This window comes from Lentinula edodes (assembly GCF_021015755.1).
Source record: "Lentinula edodes strain Le(Bin) 0899 ss11 chromosome Unknown C8R40scaffold_56, whole genome shotgun sequence".
NCBI lineage: Eukaryota > Fungi > Basidiomycota > Agaricomycetes > Agaricales > Omphalotaceae > Lentinula > Lentinula edodes.
In genome coordinates this window covers 265,932-290,988 of record NW_025764362.1, presented here as the reverse complement: position 1 = coordinate 290,988, position 25,057 = coordinate 265,932, and the positions used below count along the sequence as shown (strand labels likewise).

Here is a 25,057-nt window from a genome sequence, read left to right as displayed (position 1 = left end):
ATTCCGCCGCTCGGTATTCTGAAGATCCACCTTTTTATTGTAATCTCACCTTATTGTTCTTTCTCGCTACACATACCCTTTCATTCTAGTCTCTCCTTATTGTCTTTTACTTTACCCTGCAGGACAACACGTATAGCTCCTAGTAGTTAGTCTGGCGCTCCGCACTGTTGCACCGCTCCGTAGATATAGATACTGCCTGTACGCTACTGTAGTTCCTCAGTTTAATTATCAACTTAGATCTCCCTTCCGACTTAGATTCCCTCCTTAACTCTGTGCTCCAGTAAGTCTTCAGGCTCAACGCCTTGAAGTACTCTCTCTATAGCCTTTGGACTTATAAGTTCTTTGGCTCGCTCCTCGTCACCGGCGTTACTGCCGCTCCGACTTGGCTGCTACTTAGCTCCTCCCTCTATACTCTCGATCTCCGGGGACTAACAGCGTAACGGCGGTGTTGTTAATAACTTCACTACTGTCCCACTCGTCTTCTGCCCTTAGACACTCTGTGACCTCTGGCATGGTTACACGGTGTACATGATCTTAACAATAGTACTGAATAGGAACAAAACCAACATTGAAGGAATACAAACACATGAAATAGTCCCAGGACATGCCATGCTACTCGAATACTATTGGCACAACAAGGAAAAGCTGTCTGTACTTGCCATATATGCACCAAACGCAGACATGACATTGAATGCCAACTTCTGGCTCAAAATACAAAACTTCTTCAATTGCCACCCCCGGATTTAAAAACCTGACATTATGGTTGGAGACTGTAACATGGTAGAAGAACCCCTTGATAGACTATCCGCATGGAGCGATGCAGCCCTCGCAGTCAATGCACTTGATGAACTGAAAAGTACTATGCAGGTACTAGATGGATGGAGAAACACTTAGCCTACATCCAGGAAGTATATGTACAAGCAGAAAAGATCTGACCAAATAACAAGACACTTGAGGCTCGATAGAATATACATTAACCCCAAAAAGATGCCATACACCTTCAAGTGGAAAATTGAAAGCCCCGGGGTGGCAACCGACCATGACTTAGTTTCAGTTCACTACACATGTGAGGCAGCCCCTACCACTGGTGCGGGAAGATGGATCCTCCCTGTCAAGTCCATGCCTTGGGGCCCCATTCCGCCACTTGGTACTCCGAGATCCACCGTTTATTGTAATCTCTTTCTTATTGTTCTTTCTCGCTACACATACCCCTCATTCTAGTCCCTCCTTATTGTCTTTTACTTTACCCTGCAGATACTACATGTATAGCTCCTAGTAGTTAGTCTGGCGCTCCGCACCGATGCGCCGATCTGTAGATATAAATACTGCCTGTATGCTACCGTAGTTCCTCAGTTTAATTATCAACTTAGATTCCCTTCCCAACTTAGATCACCCTTCTACTGAGTTGACCTCCTCTTGTCTATAAGTCTTCTGGCTCGTCACTTGGAAGTACTTCTCACTCTGACCTTAGGACTTATAAGTTCTTTGGTTCGCTCCCCGTCGCCGGTGATACCGCTGCCCCAACTGGGCTGCTCCTAGTTCTCCTCTTCTCTATTCTCAATCTCCGGGGACTAACGATGTAACAGCAGTATTGTTAATAACTTCACTACTGTCCCACTTGACCCTCCGCCCTTAGACATCCTGTGGCCTTGGCACGGTTACACGGTGTACATGATCTTAACAGCTCCCTGGATCTGGGACAACAATTGTCAAGAGGCTTTTGAAAACCTCAAGACTGCTTTTACTTCTGCACCTATTCTTGCTCACTGGGAACCCAATCATCCTATCATCATGGAAACCAACGCTTCCGATTACGCCATTGCAGCAATTCTCTCCCTTCAGACTGTTGACAGTGAAATCCATCCTTTAGTATTCCTCTCCAGAACTCTTCACACTGTGAAGCTCAACTACGACACTCACGACAAAGAGCTCCTTGCCATCTTCGAAGCTTTCAAAGCTTGGCGTCATTATCTGGAAGGTTCCGGCGATCTGGTGGACGTCATCACTGATCACAAAAATCTTGAGTGTTTCTCTACTACCAAGGTTCTTACTCGCCGACAGGTCCTATGGTCAGAATTTCTACATCAATTCAACATGGTAATTGGCTTCTGACCGGGAAAGCTCGGTGAAAAACCCGATTCAATAACTAGACACTGGGATGTCTATCCCAAAGAGGGGGATATTGGCTACACGCAAGTCAACCCTCACAACTTCCGACCTATCTTCACTAATCAGCAATTAACTACTTCTCTTCGAGCTACCTGCTTAGAAGGCCCAATGCTCCGAGCTTCTATCGTTATGGATATTGAAGTGTTGCATCAAGCTATCTGTCATGAAGTACGTAGCCCCTATCATTTTCCTTTTCTCACCGTCTCGATGCCCTTACTTGTACGATTACATCACTGTCAAATCCCATCGATTACTGACCCACCTGATCCCCATCATCGATTACTGATCCACCTGTTACCCTTCTCCTTCTACTGGCTTCCGCCACCTTCCTTGTTCCTAAACTGTACAGTATTACATTGTCATTTCTCGCAGATCGGATTATGTATATAAAGCCAACCCCTCACAGCCTGGTCCCTCATCTTGACCTCTCTGTCATTATCTGGGACCAGGTATGTGCTTACTTATTGTTACCTATGACTACGATACTCAATATATCTCTGTCATTATCTGGGACCAGTTTGCCTCCGCTCCGCTTAGTCGCTCCGCCTCACCGCCTTGCTTAGTCGCTCCGCCTCATTGCCTTGCTTAGTCACTCCGCTTTCCTGCTCCGCTAGTCACTCCGCCTCTGCTGCTTCGTGACATTAGGTCAAGATCCATTACTGCACTGACAGCCTACCGATAAGGTTGTCCTTGCAGGATCCGCATACACCACGTCTTCCACACCCGTAGATCTTTCTGATCATACTACTACAACAGACTGCTCCACTCTCCAACACGCACTTGACCCCAGAGATCAGCACCACGCCCCCAATATTGGTGATAGCTGGTACGACTGTGACTCTCAGCCTTGCCCCCACGTGCTCTCCAATTCAGTTCAGGGCCCAACTACCGTAGAAAATATCACCTTCTTGCCAATTCCCCAACCCCGATTGCCTACTCCTATCATGTCGACTCCTATTCCGCCTGCCACACCAGCCCCACCCGCCTCTGCAGAAGATCTCATGACTCAGCTCATTAAATAAGTAGCCAATCTTGCTACAGCCATGGAGGAACGCTCATCCTCCAAGTCTAGCACGAACAAACCCGAGGTATTCAAGGGAAAAGATAGCGCTGAGGCGCGTCGCTTCATGGCTCAGTTCCAGAACTGGGCATCGGAACAACCTGATCTCACCAAGAGTCAGGCAAAGCTTATCAAGTCAGCCCTAGGGTTCTTCACTGAAAGTGCGGGTGACTGGGCAACCCCGCATTTGCTACATTTCAATGCGGAACATCCCCCCTTTGGAGGAAATTGGGAGGAGTTCCTGAAAGAGTTTGTTCAATGCTTTGAGTCAGTAGACCCGGGTATGGAAGCTCGCAGCGAGATCAAAAATCTCAAGCAAAGTAAAGGTCAGACAGTCGCGGAATTCGCTCAGAAGTTCAAGGATATTGGGGATCAGACTGGAATGTCTGACATTGATTTACGAGAACGCTTCTTCACTGCCCTACTTCCGGAGATCTGACAAAATCTCATCATTGTAAACATCGCCCAAGGACTTGCTCCGACTCTGAAGGAGGCAATCAAACAAGCCATATCAGTGGACGTCTACATGCATGATCCCACCATGACTGGCCGAAACTCTGGACACACTCCCACACATGCTGCTCACACTACCTCTGCTGACCCCCACGCTATGGACATTGATGCAACCCACACTAGTAATGGGAATACTAGGGAGGCATTCCTAGCTCGCATGCGAGGACGATGCTTCGGCTGTGGTGCCCAAGGTCATGTCAAGCAAAACTGCCCACACCGAGAAACTACCTGCCATTACTGTGGATGCCGAGGACATCAGGAAGCAGTCTGCCAAGACAAGTTCATGGGACTCGGACAAGACCGAGGCCAATGCCAGCAACCTCGACGCCAGCAGATATCCGCTACGGGACCCACGCCATTCTCCCTGTTCCCAAATGAATCTGTCCAGATCACTTCCTCGACCCCAACATCTGCTCCTGCAACCGTACCTGCTACTCCGAGCCCCCCTAACCAGGACTTTTCGAACCAGATTGGTCAAATAAGGGAATTACTCGATCGTGCTAACACTATGTCCTCCTCGTCCTCTGGCTTTCAACAGGGTTTTTAAAGAGGGTACCCACCTCGGCTGCACCGAGAGTACCCCGTAATCAGTTTGTTATGTTCGCTACTTCTTCGTATGACTTGCACCCATCATGTACAATATCGTCGATCCGGGAATTAAACTCCACTTCCCCACATTTCCGAATTCATGCGAGACTAAGAGGAAGGAATCATAGTATAACAACTGCAGCCATGGTAGACTGTGGAGCTACCGCCCTGTTTTTGAACCAAGACTTTGCCACCCGGAACCATGTAAGATGTGCACCCCTTCATAAACCAATCGACGTTTTGAATATTGATGGAACACCTAACCGAGCGGGACGGATAACCCATTTTGCACGCCTAGCACTCACAGTGGATAATCAAGAGCGGTGGATGGACTTTCTGATCACCAACCTAGGAGGCGAAGACGTCATCCTTGGACTCCCCTGGCTACGGAAGGTAAATCCAGAGATCGATTGGGAGAAAGGACAACTTTCAGTAAAGCCCCCTTGACTAGCTATAGAAGAAGTCCCAGATGAGGAGATCTCGTACTCTCATCGAGCCGCCGCTAACACAGAAAGCCCAATCCCTGAACTCCCGAACCTGGAACCTCCCACTGAACCCCCTCAGATTGAGGTATCACTGGAAGCGACCCTTGAAGAGAGCGAATCAGCAGTGGTGGAAGAACCGCCAATACACCAAATCCGAGCCAATCATAAAACTCGCCGGGCATGGGTAAAAGCAGGAATCCTAGAGGAACAGACTGAGGAAGTCTGGTGCGCTGCAGGATTCACTTACTCCCAGCAGTTAGCAGAGGAAGCCAACCGAGACAAACCCATTAAAACCTTTGAAGAAATGGTCCCTGAGCAGTACCGTGATTTCAAAAAGGTTTTCTCAGAATCCGCCTCCGAACGATTACCTGCCCACCAACCTTGGGACCATGCAATTGATCTCATACCTGGAGCACCGGCGACCATGCGCACCAAGATTTACCCCATGTCCCTAAATGAGCAGGAGGAGTTGGATCGCTTCCTGGAAGAGAATCTGCAGAAAGGCTACATTGTTCCCTCCAAATCACCCATCTCGTCCCCAGTCTTCTTTGTGAAGAAGAAGGATGGGAAACTCCGTTTTGTACAGGATTACTGGAAACTGAATGAGTATACAGTGAAGAACCGCTACCCCCTCCCATTGGTGGCTGATATAATTAGTCGGCTTCAAGGGGCTCGATATTTCACCAAGTTTGATGTACGCTGGGGCTATAACAATGTCAGAATCAAGGAAGGCCATGAATGGAAAGGGGCCTTTGCAACCACACGAGGGCTGTTCGAGCCTAAGGTTATGTTCTTTGGTCTCACCAACTCCCCTGCAACGTTTCAAGCACTTATGAATGCCATATTTGCAGACCTTATTGCAGCTGGAAAGGTAGCGGTTTACCTAGACGATATCCTCATCTTTAGCAGTGATCTTCAGGAGCATCGACGAGTGGTACGGGAAGTACTAACCCGGTTGGAGAAGCATGATCTATACCTACAACCAGAGAAGTGTGAATTCGAACAACAACAGATTGAATATCTAGGCCTCATTATATCAGAAGGGGAGGTGAGGATGGACCCGGTAAAAGTAGCTGCAGTTCGCGACTGGCCAGCCCCCACTAACCTTCGAGAGCTACGAGGGTTCCTTGGATTTGCTAACTTCTACCGATGCTTTATCCGGAACTTTGCAAGGATAGCCAGGCCCCTGAATGACCTCACTCGGAAAGATATATCCTTCACCTGGATGGACACCCAGCAACAAGCATTTGATACTCTCCGAGAGGCCTTCATCTCTGCACCCATCCTAGCCCTATGGACACCAGACAGACCAACCCAAATCGAGGTAGATGCTTCAGGCTTCGCTACCGGCGGTGCCCTCATGCAGAAGCAAGATGATGGCCAATGGCACCCCGTCGCCTTCAGATCAGCCTCTATGCAACCAGCAGAACGAAACTACGAGATCTATGACCGGGAAATGCTAGCCATCATAGAAGCGTTGAAGGACTGGAGGAACTTCCTGGAGGGACTACCCCAGCCATTTGACATCATCACTGATCACTCTAACCTCGAATTTTGGCGCACAGCTCAAGACCTCACCCGCCGCCAAGCTCGCTGGGCTCTATACCTTTCACGGTTTGACTTCCACATGATCCACCGCCCTGGTAGAATAAACACTCAGGCTGATGCTCTTTCCCATATGGCAGCACACCAGGTACTAGACAATGAGGATAATCGACAGCAGACAGTCCTTAAGTCCAACCATTTCACCAAAATTGCAGCTTCTATCCTACGGAACCCCTTAGAGGATCGCATCCGGAAGGCCTCACAGCGGGAAGCACAGGTATTGGAAGGTCTCAAAACAGTCAAAGAGCATGGACTACAGTGCTTGGCCAATGGAATCGCCGAATGGGAGGAGGACAACGGTCTGGTCTACTACCGAGGACGAGTGTACGTGCCAGCAGACAATGATCTGCGCACCGAAGTACTACGTCAATGTCATGACCATCCCACTGCTGGACACCCTGGGCTCCACGGAACACTCGATCTAGTTAGCACCCATTTCTGGTGGCCAACACTGCACTCCTTTGTGGAGAAGTACATAGAAGGATGCGAGACGTGCGCACGCAAAAAGATCCAAAGACACCCACGAGCTGTAACTCAACCATTAGACATACCCTTGGGTCTATGGGAAGAGGTAGGGGTGGACCTGATAACGCAACTACCTAACTCCCAAGGATACGATGCAGTCCTAGTCTGCACAGACCTCTATGGGAAACAAATTCATGCCCTCCCATGTACCAGCTCCATCACTGCAGAAGGGGTTGCTGACATCTACTACAAGGAAATCTTCCGTCTTCATGTTCTCCCTCTTCACTTCAAGTCTGACCGTGGGCCTCAGTTTGCAGCCAAACTCATGTGATCCCTACTTGCCAGACTGGGAATAAAATCAGATCTTACTTCCGGGTATCGCCCGCAGTCTAATGGTCAAACTGAACGCGCCAACCAAGAAGTAGAAAAATACATTCGACTCTACGTAGGTCGTCAGCAGGACGACTGGGCAGAGCACCTTCCAATGGCTGAATTCGTAATCAACTCACGAACCCATTCTGCATTAGGCATGTCCCCATTCGAGCTAACCTACAGATATCTCCCCTTGTTCAACATCCCAGTTGGACAACGCAGCGGAATCCCAGCTGTAGACGACCGCATACATATACTCCGAGAAGCCCGACAGGACACAGGGGCCGCCTTGCACTTAGGGAAAAAGCAGCAGAAAGAGGGATACGAACGAGGAAAACAGAAAGCCCACCAGTTCAAAGTCGGAGATTTTGTCTGGCTCAGTGTGGAAGACATCAACCTCCAACTGTCCAGCGAGAAGCTAGGAGATTGACAGCTCGGACCCTACCGAATCTTGGAGAAGATTGGACCCCTGGACTACCGCCTTGACCTCCCTATCTCCCTTGACCGCATTCATCCTGTGTTCCATGTTGACAAACTCTACCCCTGGAAAGGTAACGCTATCAATGGAGAAATACCACCACCACCAGAGCTGGTCTACCTAGAGGATGAAGACGAACTGGAATATGAAGTAGAGGAAATCCTGGATAGTCGGGTCCAGTGGAAGAGGTTGGAATACCTGGTAAAGTGGAAGGGTTACGACACAGGGCATAACTCCTGGGAACCAGCGCCCAACCTGAGCCGGGCTCCAAAAATTGTTTGTGCCTTCCACAAGAAACACCCCACAGCAGCAAAAGCTTGACCATCGAGGGCAATGGTCGTAAGAAGGGGGGTAATGTCATGAAGTACATAGCCCCTATCATTTTCCTTTTCTCACCGTCTCAACGCCCTTACTTGTACGATTACATCACTGTCAAATCCCATCGATTACTGACCCACCTGATCCCCATCATCGATTACTGATCCACCTGTTACCCTTCTCCTTTTACTGGCTTCCGCCACCTTCCTTGTTCCTAAACTGTACAGTATTACATTGTCATTTCTCGCAGATCGGATTATGTATATAAAGCCAACCCCTCACAGCCTGGTCCCTCATCTTGACCTCTCTGTCATTATCTGGGACCAGGTATGTGCTTACTTATTGTTACCTATGACTACAATACTCAATATATCTCTGTCATTATCTGGGACCAGTTTGCCTCTGCTCCGCTTAGTCGCTCCGCCTCACCGCCTTGCTTAGTCGCTCCGCCTCACCGCCTTGCTTAGTCGCTCCGCCTCATCGCCTTGCTTAGTCACTCCGCTTTCCTGCTCCGCTAGTCACTCCGCCTCTGCTGCTTTGTGACACTATCATTCTTGCTCTTCTGAAGGACCCGAGCTCCGTTGTTAGTTTGGAACTTGCAAAAGATCCTTCCGATGAACGTTGGAGCTTAGGTAGTGATGGGTTATTACGCCTTGATGACTGTATTTATGTTCCAAATCATGGCAATCTTCACCTTCAAGTTCTCCACTACTTTCATGATCATCCACTCTCAGGCCATTTTGGCCAGAACTGAACTCTAGAGGCAGTATGTTGTCAATACACCTGGCCCAAGGTCAGAGACTTTGTTCGTGACTACGCTACTTCCTGCACAACTTGTGGTCGCAATAAGCCTCGGCGCCATCGGCCTTACGGCTTGTTGAAACCTCTGCCGGTTCTGGTCTGACCATGGGATTCAATCTCCATGGACTTCATTGAGCAACTACCCATTGAATGGCTACACAGCTATCCTAGTTGTTGTGGTTTGATCTTCCAAGCAAGCTATTTTTATTCCTACTTTCGATACTATCACTTCTGAACAATTAGCTGAGCTTTTCATTATTCATGTCTTCTCCAAGCATGGTGTTCCTAATCATGTTACTTCTGATTGTGGTTCCGAATTTGTTTCAGTGTTTTTCCGGGCTCTTGGTAAAGCGCTCTCCATGGAACTTCACTATACCTCTGGATATCATCTGGAAGCCAATGGGCAGACCGAGCGTGTCAATCAGACTCTTGAACAGTACATCAGGATCTACTGCTCTTACCAGCAAGATGACTGGTCGCATTTACTTCCAATCGCCGAGTTCGCCTACAACAATGCTCCCAATGCTTCCACTGGTATTACTCCATTCTTTGCTAACAAAGGATACCACCCTAACATCACTGTTTGGCCCAAGGTCGACATGAAGTCTGATCTAGCCAGAGACTTCGTCGTTAACCTCGATGAACTCCACATCTTCCTTCGAGAGGAAATTCTTTTAGCTCAATCTCATTACAAGGAACAAGCTGACAGGAAAAGAATCTCACACCCGGAGTTCCCAATCAGCTCCGAAGTATTTGTTCTGGCTAAGCATATTCGATCTACTCGTTGATACAACCCAAAATAATCTGAACTTGAAATGTCAGAACTTCGGCAGCTCATGCAGAGGTTCAGTGGTATATCTACAAGTCTACAGTACATTGTGGTTTGATACAGATTGCACAGATGTTCACTGAAGATGATTCAAATAAGATTCTCGGCAGTATAACACAATTGTACTCACTCAGACCACTAAAACCCATTCTTTATGTTGAGTGTACATTGCTTAAAGCATATTACATGTATATCAAAGACTAATTGTACCAAGCAAGTAAGACAGAAGTAGAGACTAGTTAGTAATTATGGGCTGACATACTGCATATGCTCGGATTTCCAGAGCAATAGCTAAAGCAGCTCAAAAGCATAATAGACTCGGAATGTATGACAGATATCTGATGCAACCAGGCACAGTGGCACAATAGCTAAAGAAACTCAACCACATATTTATTATGATTGGTACCTGATGTTCGTGTGAGTCTCGGAGTTTATCCGGAAGTCAGATGGTTCAATAAAATATGCACATGGTTACCTCGGAACAAGATATTCCGAGCCATGTGCAGCATAATAAAACCCTAGACCCTGGGCTAGCTCTAGGCCCCCAGAATCGCATATATACCAGTAAAAACCTCGAGACAGAGGAAGCTTGCTCCACCCCCACTTCTGTAGAGATTGCTAGTCCTACAACTTGAAGGGAGTTTAGTTTCAGCATAGAAAGAACACACTTGATTAGACAGAAAGAATTGTATAACTCAGAAAGATTGTACTATTTGACTTAAAGAAAGAAAGTAAAGTTATTCAGTACAAGCAAGTAAAGTTATTCAGTTCAGAAGTTACAAAGTTATCTTTGAATATCAAGCCCAAGTTTTATGGAACTTGTGAAAGAAAATCTATTACACTTGTTATAACCAACTTAAAAGCATTTTGTACATTGAATATAATAAATCTTTCTGTGCACCCCTCCGAACTTGTGTTTGACTTAGTTTTGTGTGTGTTGGTGTTGGTGTTTGTGTGAGATTTGTTCTTGCATTTGCATTTTGCACTTAGCCTAAAGTCAGCATATCATCGTCCTACTGAAAAATTCTCTGAAGAATATCTTGGTCCTTTCAAGGTCATCAGTCGACCTGGTACTTTGTCTTACGAGCTCAAGCTCCCAGAATATCTTTGCCGGATTCACCTGGTTTTCCACGTCTCACAGCTGGAGCCAGTTACACCAAACCCATTTCCGAATCGAACTCAATCTCCTCCACCTCCAATTGAAGTTGATGGTGAAGAGGAGTACAATGTTGCCAAAATCCTAGACTCCAAGCTGGATGGAAGGTATAAGTGTTGTCCTCTACGTTATTACATTTGGTGGGCCAGTTACAAAGGTACCCACGATGAATTCTCTTGGGTTGCTGCTGATGAATTACATGCTGATGAGCTGGTACTTGCATTCCATGCTCGAGGCGCTTGCGGGTTGGGTTTGCTCCTCCCTCTTGTTTCACCGTCGAAGGCCGTCTGAAGTACGAGCATCGTACCTTTGCGTTGTGACAGGGCTTACAAATAATTGAACTCCTCTTGCCAGCCTGCATCTGGCAAGAGATCTTCTTGCTCCTGCATTGTTCGCAGGAAGCTTGTTCATCTTCATCGTTGTCATCATCTTCCCCGTCGCTGCTGTCATCGGGATCCCCGCCAACAGGCTATGAACAGAAATGTCAGTAAGGGAAGGGGACCAAGAATTTTCGGGACTCACCTGGGCCTTGGCCTTGCCTTTCCCCTTCTCCTTCCTAATCTCCACCACCGGCCGCCGTGGTGACACCAAACTCTCTCCTGGCAAAGAGCCCTGTCGACTACGAGCAGTGGCCGCCTCCGCCAGTTTCCTCCTCTGTTCCTCCAACTCCCGCGCTGCCACCTCCTTCTGCTTCTGCGCCTCCTCTGCTGCCTCCTCCTCAGCCTTCTTCTTCTTCTTCGCCGCAGCCGCCGCTTTCCTTGCCTTCATCCTGCGGACCTTTTCCTCTGCCCGCTGGATGATCTCATCTTCGTCTCCCTCCAAATCTTCCTCGTCTTCTTTGACAGGTTCGGCGGGAGGTGGTAATACTGGGCGGGACCTCAAAGGTCTGACGGTAGAAGAAGAAGTGGCAGTGGTAGTTTGAGTACAACTGGCAGACATTGTTGGACTTAGAAGTTTTGGAAACTTAGGCCCATAACGGCAAAACTCTGGCCATTTTATACCAACAAAATGGTGCATGGACCAACGAAAATTTTCCTTCAAATTATACTTGGCTTACAGTGGACCAACGGAATTTTCCTGCTGACTAAAGGGATAAATGCCAATGCTGACAGGTTTCAAAATTTTTCTCTGGTGACTAATAGTAATTCCTGATGCTAATGGCTTTCGAGGGCTCAAGCCTAAGAGGAGGATACTGTCAAGCCCATGCCTCGGTGCCCCATTCTGCTGCTCGGTATTCCGAGATTGACCGTTTATTGTAATCTCTTCCTTATTGTTCTTTCTCGCTACACATACCCTTTCATTCTAGTCTCTCCTTATTGTCTTTTACTCTACCCTGCAGGCACTTAGTAGTTAGTCTGGCACTCTGCACCGATCCGTAGATATAAATACTGCCTGTACGCTACTGTAGTTCGTCAGTTTAATTATCAACTTAGTTCTCCTCTTAGTCTTCAGGCTCATTGCCTCGAAGTACTCTCTACACTAACCTTAGGACTTATAAGTTCTTTGGTTCACTCCTCGTCACTGGTGACACGCCTAAATTTTGGCTAGACGTCTATGCTGTGAATTGTGACATTTTCACGCATAGATTTGTATCGAGAGGACTGTAATTGAGACCCAGATTGACAGTCAAAGTCAATACTGAATCAGTCTAATAAGTTGAAGGGACCATATACCCATACTACCACAAGTTGGTTAGTTTACCCATCCCCGATACTACCTTCGGATAGCAGTCTACCTGTTTGTCAAGCAGGATTATACCAGACTCGGACTACATCCGAAGGATGACCATTCACGTATGACATACCAAGGGTATCCTTATTGGACCTTACACTGGCAGGAGTTTGGAAGAACTTACTCAAGTGACCATGAGCCGAGGATTGACTCAAAATGACTTTCTAGAACTCAGGAATTATCAAATACTCCTTCTAGAACGAGATCATGCATTAATCTAAAAGACTGCAATTTGGTCTAATAGACCAATCAGGTTGTATGGTTGAGGAAAATGACTAGAAGAACGATTGAAGTACTGCGAGGCTCCGAAGACATATCAAATGAATGTCAAAGAGTCCTGACGTAGAAAATATTGAAGAATGCAATTAAATGAATACTATGTGTAACTCCCTTGATAAGAGTATAAACACAATGGGTGTCTATTGAAAGAGAGAAGCAATTAGTTTAATCCAGATGAATCAGATTGATAGGATTAGAATCGAGGAGAGCTGATTTGCCTCCGGACGAGGTGACAGACGATCAAAGTAAGTGTTGAACAGCGATGACAGTTGAACACTATTTGAGTCATTCTCTAAAAACAATTAAATTAAATAAATATTGAAGTACCTACCTATGTTTGGAGGTATACTAGAATCTTGGAACCAATATGGACCAAATAAGGACCTGTAGATTCAAATTAAATGGTATCTGACCGATTGTAGAAGTTTCCTTGCGGTTCCGAACGTTTATTGTATTAAATTAATTGTACTGTGCGATTCTATATTCTGTATGTATAAATAGCGATCCGATGTATCTGGAATACAAGTGATTTTGGGATGACATTGCAGTGCTAATCCGTAAAAAGGAAAGACACACTCCTGCCAGACTGAAACCTCTTCGCTAGCAGCCATTCGGGCCCGGCACTTGTGAGTATAGGAACATCGTGTTCTGCTCCTTGTGACTGTGAGAAGTATATCCAGTTGTTGGATATTCTTCGAACTTAGGATCAGTCGTTGGTCTTAAGGGCAAATCACACTGTGTAGTTGTGCCAGCACATAGTTCTAGCCCTCTGTAGGGGTCTGTGTGTTTCGGTTTTAATTTACTTTGATTCAAATCCCCGATTCTTGATATACCCATATCAATACAATCAAAGCACAAATTGTGCTGAATCTACCTTGATCAAAGGAATATATTGAATCTTTAGAACGATTCAAATTGATTGATTAAAGCTTCTTACTTAGCTCTCAAAGCTTTGCGGAACCTTTGCCAACGCTACCCCTTGCTATTAAATAAATTTGATAGCAGTGAACTTGCATATTGTGTTTTAGATTGGTTGGTTGGAGTGCCCATTAGATTCCTTCCTTTCTCTTTCACACAAAAACGAGGCAAGCTTGTTAGCAAACAGTAGGGCGATCCACCTTTGAGCTTTTACCGAACCTTTGAGGGATAAAAACATGCTAATCAGATGATGAAAGTATTGTTGAACATATTTATACTCACTGCTCTTCAAATCTATCATACCAACCATTATTCTTCCAGTCATGATACTTTTTAACAGTGAGCAAACCAATAGATTTCCCGCCTCGCTTAGCCAGAGTAAGCCGTTGCTTGTGCCATTCATCTGACTCAGGAATCATGGACTGAAGGTCAGCATCTCCGCCACCACCAGTGAATTCCTCATACTCCCTAATGTATGAGTACATTGAAATGCTTGCAGTCACCTTGTTGGCAACTGAGCTGATCGTAAACCTTTCAGCAACCAAAGGATTGGCCTCAAGATACTGTTCGCAGGTGGGCTTTAGGAACGACAATACAAAAAACCAGTGACAGTACCTTCTTATACACATGATCCTTATTCTTCAACCATTTCGTATGGATATCATCACTGTCTGAACTGAATAGATGTGTGAACAAGGAGGTTTGTTCAGCAGTAGTCCATCGTACGCTGGTGAACACATCGTCATTTGGTGGATCAGTCAGAATCACTGCTTTTGCTTTCAGTGTTTTGGTACCTACAGTAGTCGAAGTTTTGGAATGGGTGGCAGCCCCACGTCCACGGCCTCCACCACGTTTTGGAAGTGGCTTTTGAGGTGATTCAGAGGCTGGACGTTTATTAGAAGTGATGGGAGGAGGAGGAGTGGTTTGGCGGGAAGAAATCCGAAAACGTCCTTGAAGAGAGGCTTGTGCGGCAACATTGCCATCAGAATCCTGAGCTTGAGTCTCTACATGCTCGATTGCCTGAAAGAGAGCATCCTGTTCAAGTAATGTTAACAGCACTCATTGCATTAACAATTCAAACACGCACGAAGCCACCATTATTCATATTCAAAAAGTCTTTCTGATGAACACATCGCTCAATTGATTCGCTCTGACCAGCAAGAGAACAAAGATATGTTGCACTAATTCTTTCTTAGATATAAAAGAGTAAAGGCGAGAGTGAACAAGAGTCAAGGTCATTCAAGGCTTCGAGCACAATGTCTTGAAGAATAATTTCTATATTTAGTAATTTATTACAAATTCCAGAAAGCCGTGAAACTGTATTTTTTACAGTCGATCCGGAAAATAATGGGAATGTCTGAAGTTTTTTTGACATGTGAATTATGTAGATGGTGACGTGTGTCACTCATTTTATCCAAATTAGGAATAATATTTCACCACCCCCATGAATTGCTCAGTATCTGCTGAGCCCGCAATCTCCTCCAATGAACTTAGTATTTATCTAAGAGCTCTTTGAGCTAGACACTGATCCTCTTGCAAATGATACAGAAGATGATTCGAACATAGAACACCTGGCTGGTGCAGGCAGGATAACTTCAGATTTGATCAAGGATGTTCATGCAGGACCCCGGAAGCTCCTACCAGACCCCATCTGAATTAGCGTACTTTAGGACCCAATTTTGCCATTTTCCTTGGCCGAAATTAGCGTACTTTAGGCCTCAGAAGGCTCAATCCCTGTCCGAGATAGCGTACTTTGGGTATCTATTGGCTAGACTCGAACCAGTCTGCTGCTGAGAAGCGATATGCGGAATCACTTTCTCAGCAGAGAGACTGGAACTTAATCTGGCACTTTTGGCAGGTCGGGTTTTTATCACGTGCTTCTTTGTACTTCATCTTATTCCACAATATACTGTGTCCCCAAACCCACTGTACGACCTTCGGATTACGATAGAAATCTTCGCCGCTATATCACGAATAACGAGTTATATTTAATTTTCCCCAATTCGCGTTACTTCGACCGCTAGCGACTGATCAATCACTTGCGACGCCCATATCCACCAACCATTTCCTTCGATTCCATGCCCCCGGAATACCCTCAAGTACTTGACGAAGCGCGGCTGAGGAGGGCAGAGAATCTGCTATGTGATATTTTCGGTGTTCAGTCACTGAGGAAGCACCAGAAGCTTGCTGGAAATAACATCTTGCGAGGCAAGACTACAGTCTATGATGTTCCCACTGGTGGAGGCAAGACCCTTGCATTCTGGTATCCTCTATTCTACGATTGGGATGATAGAGATATGATCTCAACATCTCAGAATGTTGTCCTGGTCGTGAGCCCTCTCAATGCACTCATGAACTCACAGGCAGAGGCCTTACAGGAGAAAGGCATACCAGCTCTTGCTGTGAACTCGGAAGGAAGTAAAATTGAGGATATTTTCGAGGTGTGTACTCATTCATTGCAGTACATCATCTGTTACTAACTACTGTCATGCTAGATAGACGATAATACCCACCGCTATCATTTGAAGCATCGTGTATTATTTGTCTCGCCGGAGACTGCCCTGTCGACTCAGTTTCATGAGAAGGTCTTGAAAATCAAGTCGTTTCGTGTCAACTGCATGGAACTTGTGATTGACGAGTCACACAGTGCCAGTGAATGGGGTGAAGATTTCAGACCAGAGTATGCTGAACTGGGAAAACTTCTCGCGCGACTGCCGAGTGGACTTCCGGTTCTTCTCGCCTCTGCTACGATGCCCGAGAATGTGATACACGATGTATTATTCAAGGTCGGCCTTCCCCAGGACTCTGCACGTGTTGCCGTCTCAAATGCAAAACATAATGTTGCACTTTCGGTCCGTATCCTCCAACATCCCTCGAACACATATGCTGACCTTCTTGCACTGTTCCCAACCGAGAAAAATGGTGGATTCCGCCAGACACTTATCTATGTCAATAGTCAAAGTGAAGCTGAAGAAATACAAGATTTCCTACGTCGTAACTGCCCGGAGCACATTTCAACTGATGCTATCGAGTTCTATCATCGTAATTTGACTGATAAACGAAAACGCAACATCCAGGAGGGTCTGCGAACGGGACGTCTTTGTTGTGTTATTGCGACGGACGCTCTGGGAATGGTATGTCATTTCTGTCATTGATAAGCTACCACTGAAACTCAAAATTACATAGGGCATGGACTTCCCGGGTATTCAGCGTGTTGTTCTATGGCATGAACCACTCTCTTTTCTATCTCTCATTCAGAAAATTGGCCGATGTGTCCGCCGGCTCACTGACGTTGGTGAAGCACTAATATTCATCACAAAGGCATCGTATGCGAGACATCTCACCATATTGGAAACCGAACGTGAACATGAGGATGAGGAAGACTCAGCCGATGAAGCACCAGTTGATCGTATTGCCATCATCGACCAAGAGGATTCCACTGAGACTGAGAAAGTGTGGCGAGGAAAGAAGAACAACCCAAAGTCTGCACTTGAAGCTCGTGACCGCAAGTATCTTTCACTCTTTATTGCAACAGCAGCATGCCGGCGCATTCCGTGGGATGACTTCTTTGGCAACAATGCAAAAAGTATGTTCTCAATTGTGATTCTGCTTATTTCTAACACTCTCTAGTGCCTTTCTTTGTCCGACCTGGGAACGCGCGCTGTTGCGACAACTGCCAGCCTGAGGATTTCCCCGTTGAAACCTGTAAGACCTGGGTCAAAATAGGTCTTAGGGTAGGTTTTGGTATGTGGAGGTTTATGTTGTAACGTGCTAGGAGCAGGCTGGAGCTCAAAGGGAGCTACGAGAACCGCGACCGAGGACGGGAATGACCTAGTAGTGGCTGGAACGACGGGATGGTGACCCTTGAGGGGTTCCTAGGAGGTCCAGGGAGGTCCCTAAGGCGTAGGGAGGTTAAGGAAGAGTGCGGGACCGTACGATATTGCGTAGTAGGAGTTGTACTCGCTAGAACGTCAATATAGAATTGAGTAGGTTGTATGCGTAGATGGGTCTCGAGGGTGTAAGCTCCCGAGAAGGGAGGTGCCAGGGAGGGTAGGTCCCTGGGGGCTAGGCTTGAGGATGGACGTCCTCGAGTGTGGGAGGTGGTAACGGAGAAGCAGTACGTAGTTCGACGTGAGGGGTAGCTTCAACGTTACCTAGATCGAGGTCCTGAAGCCTATAGAATAGCTAGGGAGCTCGAGGAGGTTTGGGGAGGTTAGCTCACCAAGGCGGTAGGCGTTGGGGAGGTTAGCTCACCAAGGCGGTAGGCGTTGGGGAGCTCGGGAACTCACTCGGATTGCTTAGACGTGAAGTAAAAGCGTGTATTGGATCATATAGACAATCACAGAGACGATAGACAAGAGTTGAGAGAAACAGAGGTAGTGAAACAGAGAGTAAAGAGAAATCCATATGGTTAGCAGGTACAAAGGGACAGGGACTGGACCTATGCAAAAGGGTGTGTGTTCAAAATATACCAAGCTGGGGCTTGGGGACGTTGCGGAGCTACTTAAATAGGTACGGGAAGTGAACAAGGGAACATCAGAACCTAGGAAGCATGAGGCAGATAATCGAGAGAGAGTCAGGCGATCGAGATTGGTACTTAATGGGGCTGGTGTCGGAGGGCTTCATACGCGTGTCGGAATGGTTGTCCGGACGTTTTCAGGGGGTGGTGGTACTGTCTTGGGGAGGTGCGTACTGCCTCAGGGATGTCCTGGGGAGGTGCAAGGAGAGTTGGGAATGTGAGAACGTGTGGGCTGATGCTGGGGCTGGTCTGGTTATGGTCAGGGCATGACAAAACCATTCAAATATCATATCCCTATCCAACTCGTGCTCCTCGTACAACACGACCTTCTGAGGAACTTGCTGCTGAAGTAACTGCTGCATTGCGCCGCTGGCGTTCTGAAGCAGTTCGTGTCTACTATCCTGACCAAGTCTTGATTTTAGCTCGCTATCTTCTGTCATGCCCTGACCATAACCAGACCAGCACCAGCATCAGCCCACACGTTCTCACATTCCCGACTCTCCTCCCACCTCCCCAGGACGTCCCTGAGGCAGTACGCACCTCCCCAAGACAGTAACCTGAAAACGTCCGGACAACCATTCCGACACGCGTACGAAGCCCTCCGACACCAGCCCCATTAAGTACCAATCTCGATCGCCTGTCTCTCTCGATTATCTGCCTCATGCCCCCTAGGTTCTGATGTTCCCTTGTTCACTTCCCGTACCTATTTAAGTAGCTCCGCAACGTCCCCAAGCGCCAGCTTGGTATATTTTGAACACACACCCTTTTGCATAGGTCCAGTCCCTGTCCCTTTGTACCTGCTAACCATACGGATTTCTCTTTACTCTCTGTTTCTCTACCTCTGTTTCTCTCTACTTCTGTCTATTGTCTCTCTGATCGTCTATACGATCGAATATACGCTTTCACTTCAAGTCTAAGCCTTCCGAGTGAGTCTCCGAGCTCCCCCGAACATTACTAAAGCTCCCCAACGCCTACCCGCTTGGTGAGCTACCCTTCCCCAAACCTCCCAGAGCTCCCTAGCTACTTCGTAAGCTTCGGGACCTCGATCTAGGTAACGTCGAAGCTACCCCTCACGTCGAACTACGTATTGCTTCTCCGTTACCACCTCCCACACTCGAGGACGACCATCCTCAAACCTAGTCCCCAGGGACCTACCCTCCCTGGCATATCCCTTCTCAGGAGCTTACACCCTCGAGACCCCGTTGCATAAACTACCTACTCGACTCTATATTGACGTTCTAGCGAGTACAACTCCTACTACGCAATATCTTACGGTCCTGCACTCGTCCTGAACCTCCCTACGCATTAGGGACCTCCCTGGACCTCCTAGGAACCCCTCAAGGGTCACCATCTCGTCGTTCCAACCACTACTAGGTCATTCCCGTCCTCGGTCGCGGTTCTCGTAGCTCCCTTCGAGCTCCAGCCTGCTCCTAGCACGCTACAACATAAACCTCCACATACCAAAACCTACCCTAAGACCTATTTTGACCCAGGTCTTACATCTTCTTGATGACGAGGTCATAGAAAAGATTGCCGCTCGACCACGAATAGTAACGGCAGTTGACATCTTCCAATATATCATTCCATGGAGGCTTGGTGTTGAGCGGTATAGTGTTGAGGTGGTGCAAATTGTCTCAGGTATCTGCTCGCTTCATCCTGACCCTGTGCAACTGGCTCGCAAGGAACGAAAGCATGAAGACTTGGTGAAGGCTGCCCACAAAGAGTACCGTGAAGCTCTTGAACAAGCTTTTCGAGAGTGTTATAATGCTGTTCATGATGTACGAACTGGTCGAACAGTCAAAAAGGGGCCTCGAAACAATCAACATTTTGAAGAAGAGCGCAAATGTCAGCCATTCTTGGCCCTTCCTCGGAGAACAGTAAGTATGTTTATACCTTACTGGATATGGGCTGACATTTCTGTACAGACTTGGCCTTTGTATTATGAGGTAATCAAGGATCCAATTTCGATGTCCCATATTCGAAACCTAATGCTTGCTGGTCCTTCGAAGGGTTATTCAACCTTGTCAGAATTTGTGGTTGCATGGCGGCTTCTATTCAGTAATGCACGGACATTTAATGAACCAAACTCACAAATATGTACGTATGCAAATGAGCTAGAGGGTGTGTTCAATGTGCAACTGGCAAGTACTATGGAACGGTACAATCTCTCGATTACAGAAACTAAAATAACTTTAGATATAGAATAAAGATACCACTCTTCTTCAATCAATGACATGGCACTGTCCAACAGTTCGTTAGCGAGTTCAATCGGCTCCTCGTCATCCATTGCAAGGTCTTCTGCGGTAGGGATGTAGTACTCCTCATTGTCTTCCGAATCTTCATTGGGATCCTGTGCCGAGTCTGCCCCTACTGTCTCACCTTGAACACCTAGATTCTTCAAAATAGCATCGCTGACCTGGTATTGTGCATATGCAGATTTTCTATTTGCATACTTCACTCCTTCGCCAATGAGATCACGAACAAGCTCGACTTCAGCATTTGCAGGACGGTCAAGAACATATTCTTGAATTTTCTCCTCTTTCAACTTCTCAGCAATCAGTTGAACTTCTTTCTCCATGTTAGGTGTTGTATGCTGAGTACCGTAAATTGGGATATCAAATGTCTTCTGCACTGTTCGAAGTGCTTCACGCAAGGAGTATATACAGACCGAAATCATCGTAAGCCATTCCCAGTTGCGATTAACTCCTTTTGCACCGTAAACCATCTGATTATGTTGTCAGTAAGCTCTTATACCCAATGTGACCTACGTACTTTGATCCAAAAATTAGTATGTTCTTGCAGAAGGTCAACCTCTTTGAATCCATTTGCACGACCAGTGAGATTCACAAGCCAATTGTGAAGAAACATTTTGCGGAGACGCTCAGGATATTGCTGTAAATGGCCAAGAGTTTCGAAAATCGCATTGGCATAACGAGGCATGGTTTTGGGTATCCGCATCATGAGCATCCAGATCCTAAGAACCAAAACTACCTGGCCAATATCACCTGCCTTTATTGACTTCACCAACAGCCAGTAACGGAGTGCATCACGGTTGTAGAGGATATTGTTCATTAAAACAGTGTCAGGTTGGTCCATTTCCCTTTGCTTCTCATATCCGGCAGAGCTGAATAAGTTGGCGTATACTTTCTTGGAAATTGCATTCAGATCATCTAATGTAGCTTGAGAGGCCCAGTGGTTGAAGTTGCTGTTGCTGCAATGGAGCCGAAACGCATCAAGAATATGCCCAGCAAGTGATATCTGTATGAGTTCATGTGTTGGTTTCCACGGCGCAGCTTTTTTCGACTGCCATCCAGCACTAATAGGTTTCCGTCGCAAGAGGTTGGTATGTTCCCACCACAAGCTTCCTGGCCATGGCGAATTTGGTTTTCCCCAATGCTCATTGATTACCATGCGAGCACCAGCCATTTTAGCATGGAACAGTCCAAACCGTCGGATTACTGCTCTAAGACTTTCGAGGATTTCTGTTTCAGCACTGTTGCGACGACCAGATTCAACCTGAAGATAAAGCGAATTAGTGGTATAGGTGAGATTTATTTTCCAATGAATTACCTTGTCAACTAATGAATCTGTTAAAAGGTCACCGTCTGTGAAGAAAAGCCCAAGTTTCTGGATGTCGTTATCACTAACACCAAGATCACGCAGAATTTTCAGGTACACCCGGATTGTGCCATCAAGACTTGATTCATCTTCATGCATAGCTGGGGCAGGGTACTGTTTGGTGACATGGAGAGCAATTTGCTCAACAGTAGGACAGGGGGAGAAGCAATCTTTGAGATGTGCAAGTTGGGGTTCATGCTCGAGTGCAAGTTGAGTGAGTTGCCATATTTCGCACAACTCCAGAGCTTTGATATCATCAGGAGATGGAAGGAGAAGTAAAGACTGGTTGCTGATTATTTGGTGTGTACTAGTCCGTGGTGGTTTCATATCGAAGGAAAGTGTTCCGTGCTTGGCAGGTAAGCCAGTATCGGGATCATGCTGAACAACTACTGTTACAGTTGTCCCACTGTCAAAATGGTCTTTTGATCCTAGACGCTGCGAGTCGATATGAAATGCGAAGTTCAAGTTGTCCCAAACTAGTGAGCACAAAAATGACTGGATAACCTCCTGCACAATTGCAATATTCTCCCGAGAAAGTTCTTTAACGTATTGGTTGATAGCAGAGGGGGAGACACTGAGTCCTGCCTGTGCAAGTACAGCAATTTCGCGCTTTCCAGCACCTGAGCCCAGGAGGAAGAAGCCCATTATGACCTGGAAATTATTGGCCTTCTGAGAACGGACTAGGCTGAGCATAGCACAGATGGCCGTGAAAACCTTCAAAGGAATATTTACATGTAAGTGAAATAGGGGGAAATATCAAGAACATACAAGTTCTTTTTCCCGTTTCGGCTGTCCTTCCCGTGAGGAAACACTGGTAAGAACCCCCCAAAGAGTTGGGGCAGCTTTCTCCAGGTCTTTACCAAGGTCTTGCATAGAGAAACTTTTCAGTAACTCAGTCATTGATGTGTGAGTTGGACGGGATAACAATTGCTGGATTGCCTGCCCTTCTTTTTGCAGCTGAGTACCAAATGTGGAGTTCAGAAGAAAGTTCTCAAACGCTGATGATGAACGTTCAAATACTCGGGAGGCAAAATCTGAACCTTGAGTATTGCACCAACGAGTTATGTTTGCCTTGATTTGCGCATTGTCACCAGTTCCTGTCATATGCATGCAATTCACCCCATATGCTTCCCGGCCCGGCCCGGAGCGGCCGGACTTCGGAATAATTACCTTGTGACTTATTTATTATTCCGAGCTTTCATCGAGGTCTTATGACTACTGTATTTGGGATGTATATAAGCTAGAATACTTTGTACGTTGTAGTCAAGCTTGAAATCAAGTGTACCATCTTATCCCAGTCTTTAATATCTTCTTTACCCTTTGCTTCTGGACTCCCGGATCATCAGGAACCCCATTTAGGCTGCTCATACCAATCTTGCACTCTTGCCATAATTCCCGGGAACACCAACAGTGTGTGAAGGGTGTTGCTAATAGCTTCACCGACGTCCCACTCCCAGTGTGTACTACAGGCCAATACTCAGTTCCGGACCTCGGAATTATCCCGGGCCATTCCCGGGCCAGATCCGGCCTCAGAACCTCTATAGCTATTGACCTGTAGGCACGGTCTTGTCAGTTCCAAACAACCGATCAGCAAAGTGCTTCATGCTGCGAAATCCAAGTCCTCCCTCTTCTTTTGGTTGGGTAATGGAGTTGAATAGGTGATGCGCTTTATTCACTTCCTCTCGTTCCAGCTGTTTGGTGTTCAGATCCTGAACAGCTTCTGTTGCTGCTCTCTTCATCCGAATTTCTGCTTGCTTATCTTCCCACTGTATGGGGGATGCACGGAGCTCAGAGTTGGCTAATGGATTATGATGTGAACGCCGTATACGAGGACGGCCATATAACTGAGCTGGACTGCTGAGTAGCACTGTCATAGGGGTCTGCAGTTGATTTCTACTTTTGGCATGAGTGGGAGTAACCGGAGGAACAATATATGGCTGGAGGTCGAGTGGGGATAGAGGCACATTATCCCCATCGTGGTCGAATCGTGGTGAGGCTGGAGCGCTGCTAACTGGTATTTCGAGAGGAGAGACATCTGAGTCTGAATTGATATCTTCCTGAGAGGAAGGTGCAACCAAATTGGGTGGTGGGGAAGGGATATTCCGTCTCAAACGCTTTCGGACTGAGCCAGAAGGCTTATAAGCAATATCCGAAAGCCGTCGCTTTCGAGAGGGGGGTGGCATGATAGTAGAAATGAAAGATCGAGCTCACACCCTTAATTTGAATATTTTTCAAAGATCACTTAATATCTCAGGAACAAGTGCAGTTACAGAAAATCGGTAACAAACTCGTTTATAAGAATGTTAATTCGCACTTTTCGCTCTATTTACATTTATTCTCGGTGGAGGTTCGGGACACACCTATTTTCGAAATTTTGTTGAAGTCAAAAGAAGCACGTGATAAAAACCCGACCTGCCAAAAGTGCCGGATTAAAAACCAGTCGCTTCGCTGACACCTTTGAGCGCCAGTTTCCAAAGTGTCAACATCCGAAGCTACTGGCTCGAGTCTATCTATTGGCTGACTTGGTGGCCCAATGGACATAGGTGGAGCTCTGGCACCGGAGTTTGGGCAAAGAAGCTCAGAAGAGCTCCGGATGCAGCGATAATAGTCAAAAAAACATACAGAAAGATGATTCCAGGCTTGGGGAAGAAAATTCGGTATTTTCAGAGCAATTTTTACGATTTCACGTGACATTCCTTATCCGAATTAGCGTACTTGAGGCCTGCTTGAGGCCAAAATCGTAGCGTACTTGAGGCCGCCTGGGCGGGTGGGGTTTGGCAGGAGCTTCCGGGGTCCTGTTCATGCCGAGCTTGGGTCAAATCAAGCATAATATTCCTAACTAGTTCCACTGTTGTGGACTGCACCTTGCTTGGGAAAGGATAAATTTCAGTTAAATTGATACTAGAACTGGTATGGCAGGAACTAGGGAATGATGCAGGATTTATGTATGCAAAAAGTGTAGGGTGGTCTAAGTATCATCTGAGTGTCTTTGTCAAGGTGTAGATTTTAGTTCGAGTATCAAGTGAAAAAAACAATGCACATAAGGTGCACTACAGGATATACACACTTCAAAAGCCTTGTGGAAATTTGTTTGATTAATCTGAGTATTGAGGAAAGAACTGGGAAAGAATGCGGCACACCTTATGTGCGCCA

The 25,057-nt window shown here is 46.6% G+C and overlaps 5 protein-coding genes across 5 annotated transcripts; 2 read left to right on the top strand and 3 right to left on the bottom strand.

Annotated features, from left to right (window-relative positions):
• Positions 1–14,045: 14,045 nt before the first annotated feature.
• C8R40DRAFT_1074181 (uncharacterized protein) lies at positions 14,046–14,872 on the bottom strand (the record flags this gene model as incomplete). Its single annotated transcript, XM_046226674.1, has 3 exons — positions 14,046–14,330; positions 14,383–14,802; positions 14,855–14,872. The coding sequence occupies 3 exons, from the start codon at positions 14,870–14,872 to the stop codon at positions 14,046–14,048; spliced, it is 723 nt and encodes a 240-aa protein (XP_046080471.1).
• Positions 14,873–15,845: 973 nt separating this feature from the next.
• Positions 15,846–16,922, top strand: C8R40DRAFT_1059706 (P-loop containing nucleoside triphosphate hydrolase protein; the record flags this gene model as incomplete). The annotated part of the gene is made up of 2 exons (XM_046225286.1): positions 15,846–16,212; positions 16,267–16,922. 2 exons carry the CDS (start codon positions 15,846–15,848, stop codon positions 16,920–16,922), a joined length of 1,023 nt encoding a protein of 340 aa, XP_046080470.1.
• A 304-nt stretch (positions 16,923–17,226) lies between these two features.
• Positions 17,227–20,124, top strand: C8R40DRAFT_1014687 (uncharacterized protein; the record flags this gene model as incomplete). Its single annotated transcript, XM_046222913.1, has 4 exons — positions 17,227–17,353; positions 17,398–17,472; positions 18,550–18,721; positions 19,764–20,124. Coding segments are annotated over 4 exons (735 nt in total), but the record flags the coding sequence as incomplete, so codon positions are not given.
• Positions 20,125–20,297: 173 nt separating this feature from the next.
• Positions 20,298–23,008, bottom strand: C8R40DRAFT_1059796 (uncharacterized protein; the record flags this gene model as incomplete). The annotated part of the gene is made up of 5 exons (XM_046225303.1): positions 20,298–20,702; positions 20,745–21,011; positions 21,059–21,802; positions 21,857–22,618; positions 22,673–23,008. The coding sequence occupies 5 exons, from the start codon at positions 23,006–23,008 to the stop codon at positions 20,298–20,300; spliced, it is 2,514 nt and encodes an 837-aa protein (XP_046080468.1).
• Positions 23,009–23,169: 161 nt separating this feature from the next.
• On the bottom strand, positions 23,170–24,087 carry C8R40DRAFT_1241159 (uncharacterized protein; the record flags this gene model as incomplete). The annotated part of the gene is made up of 1 exon (XM_046233539.1): positions 23,170–24,087. The coding sequence occupies one exon, from the start codon at positions 24,085–24,087 to the stop codon at positions 23,449–23,451; it is 639 nt and encodes a 212-aa protein (XP_046080467.1). The 3' UTR covers positions 23,170–23,448.
• Between the last annotated feature and the right edge of the window lie 970 nt (positions 24,088–25,057).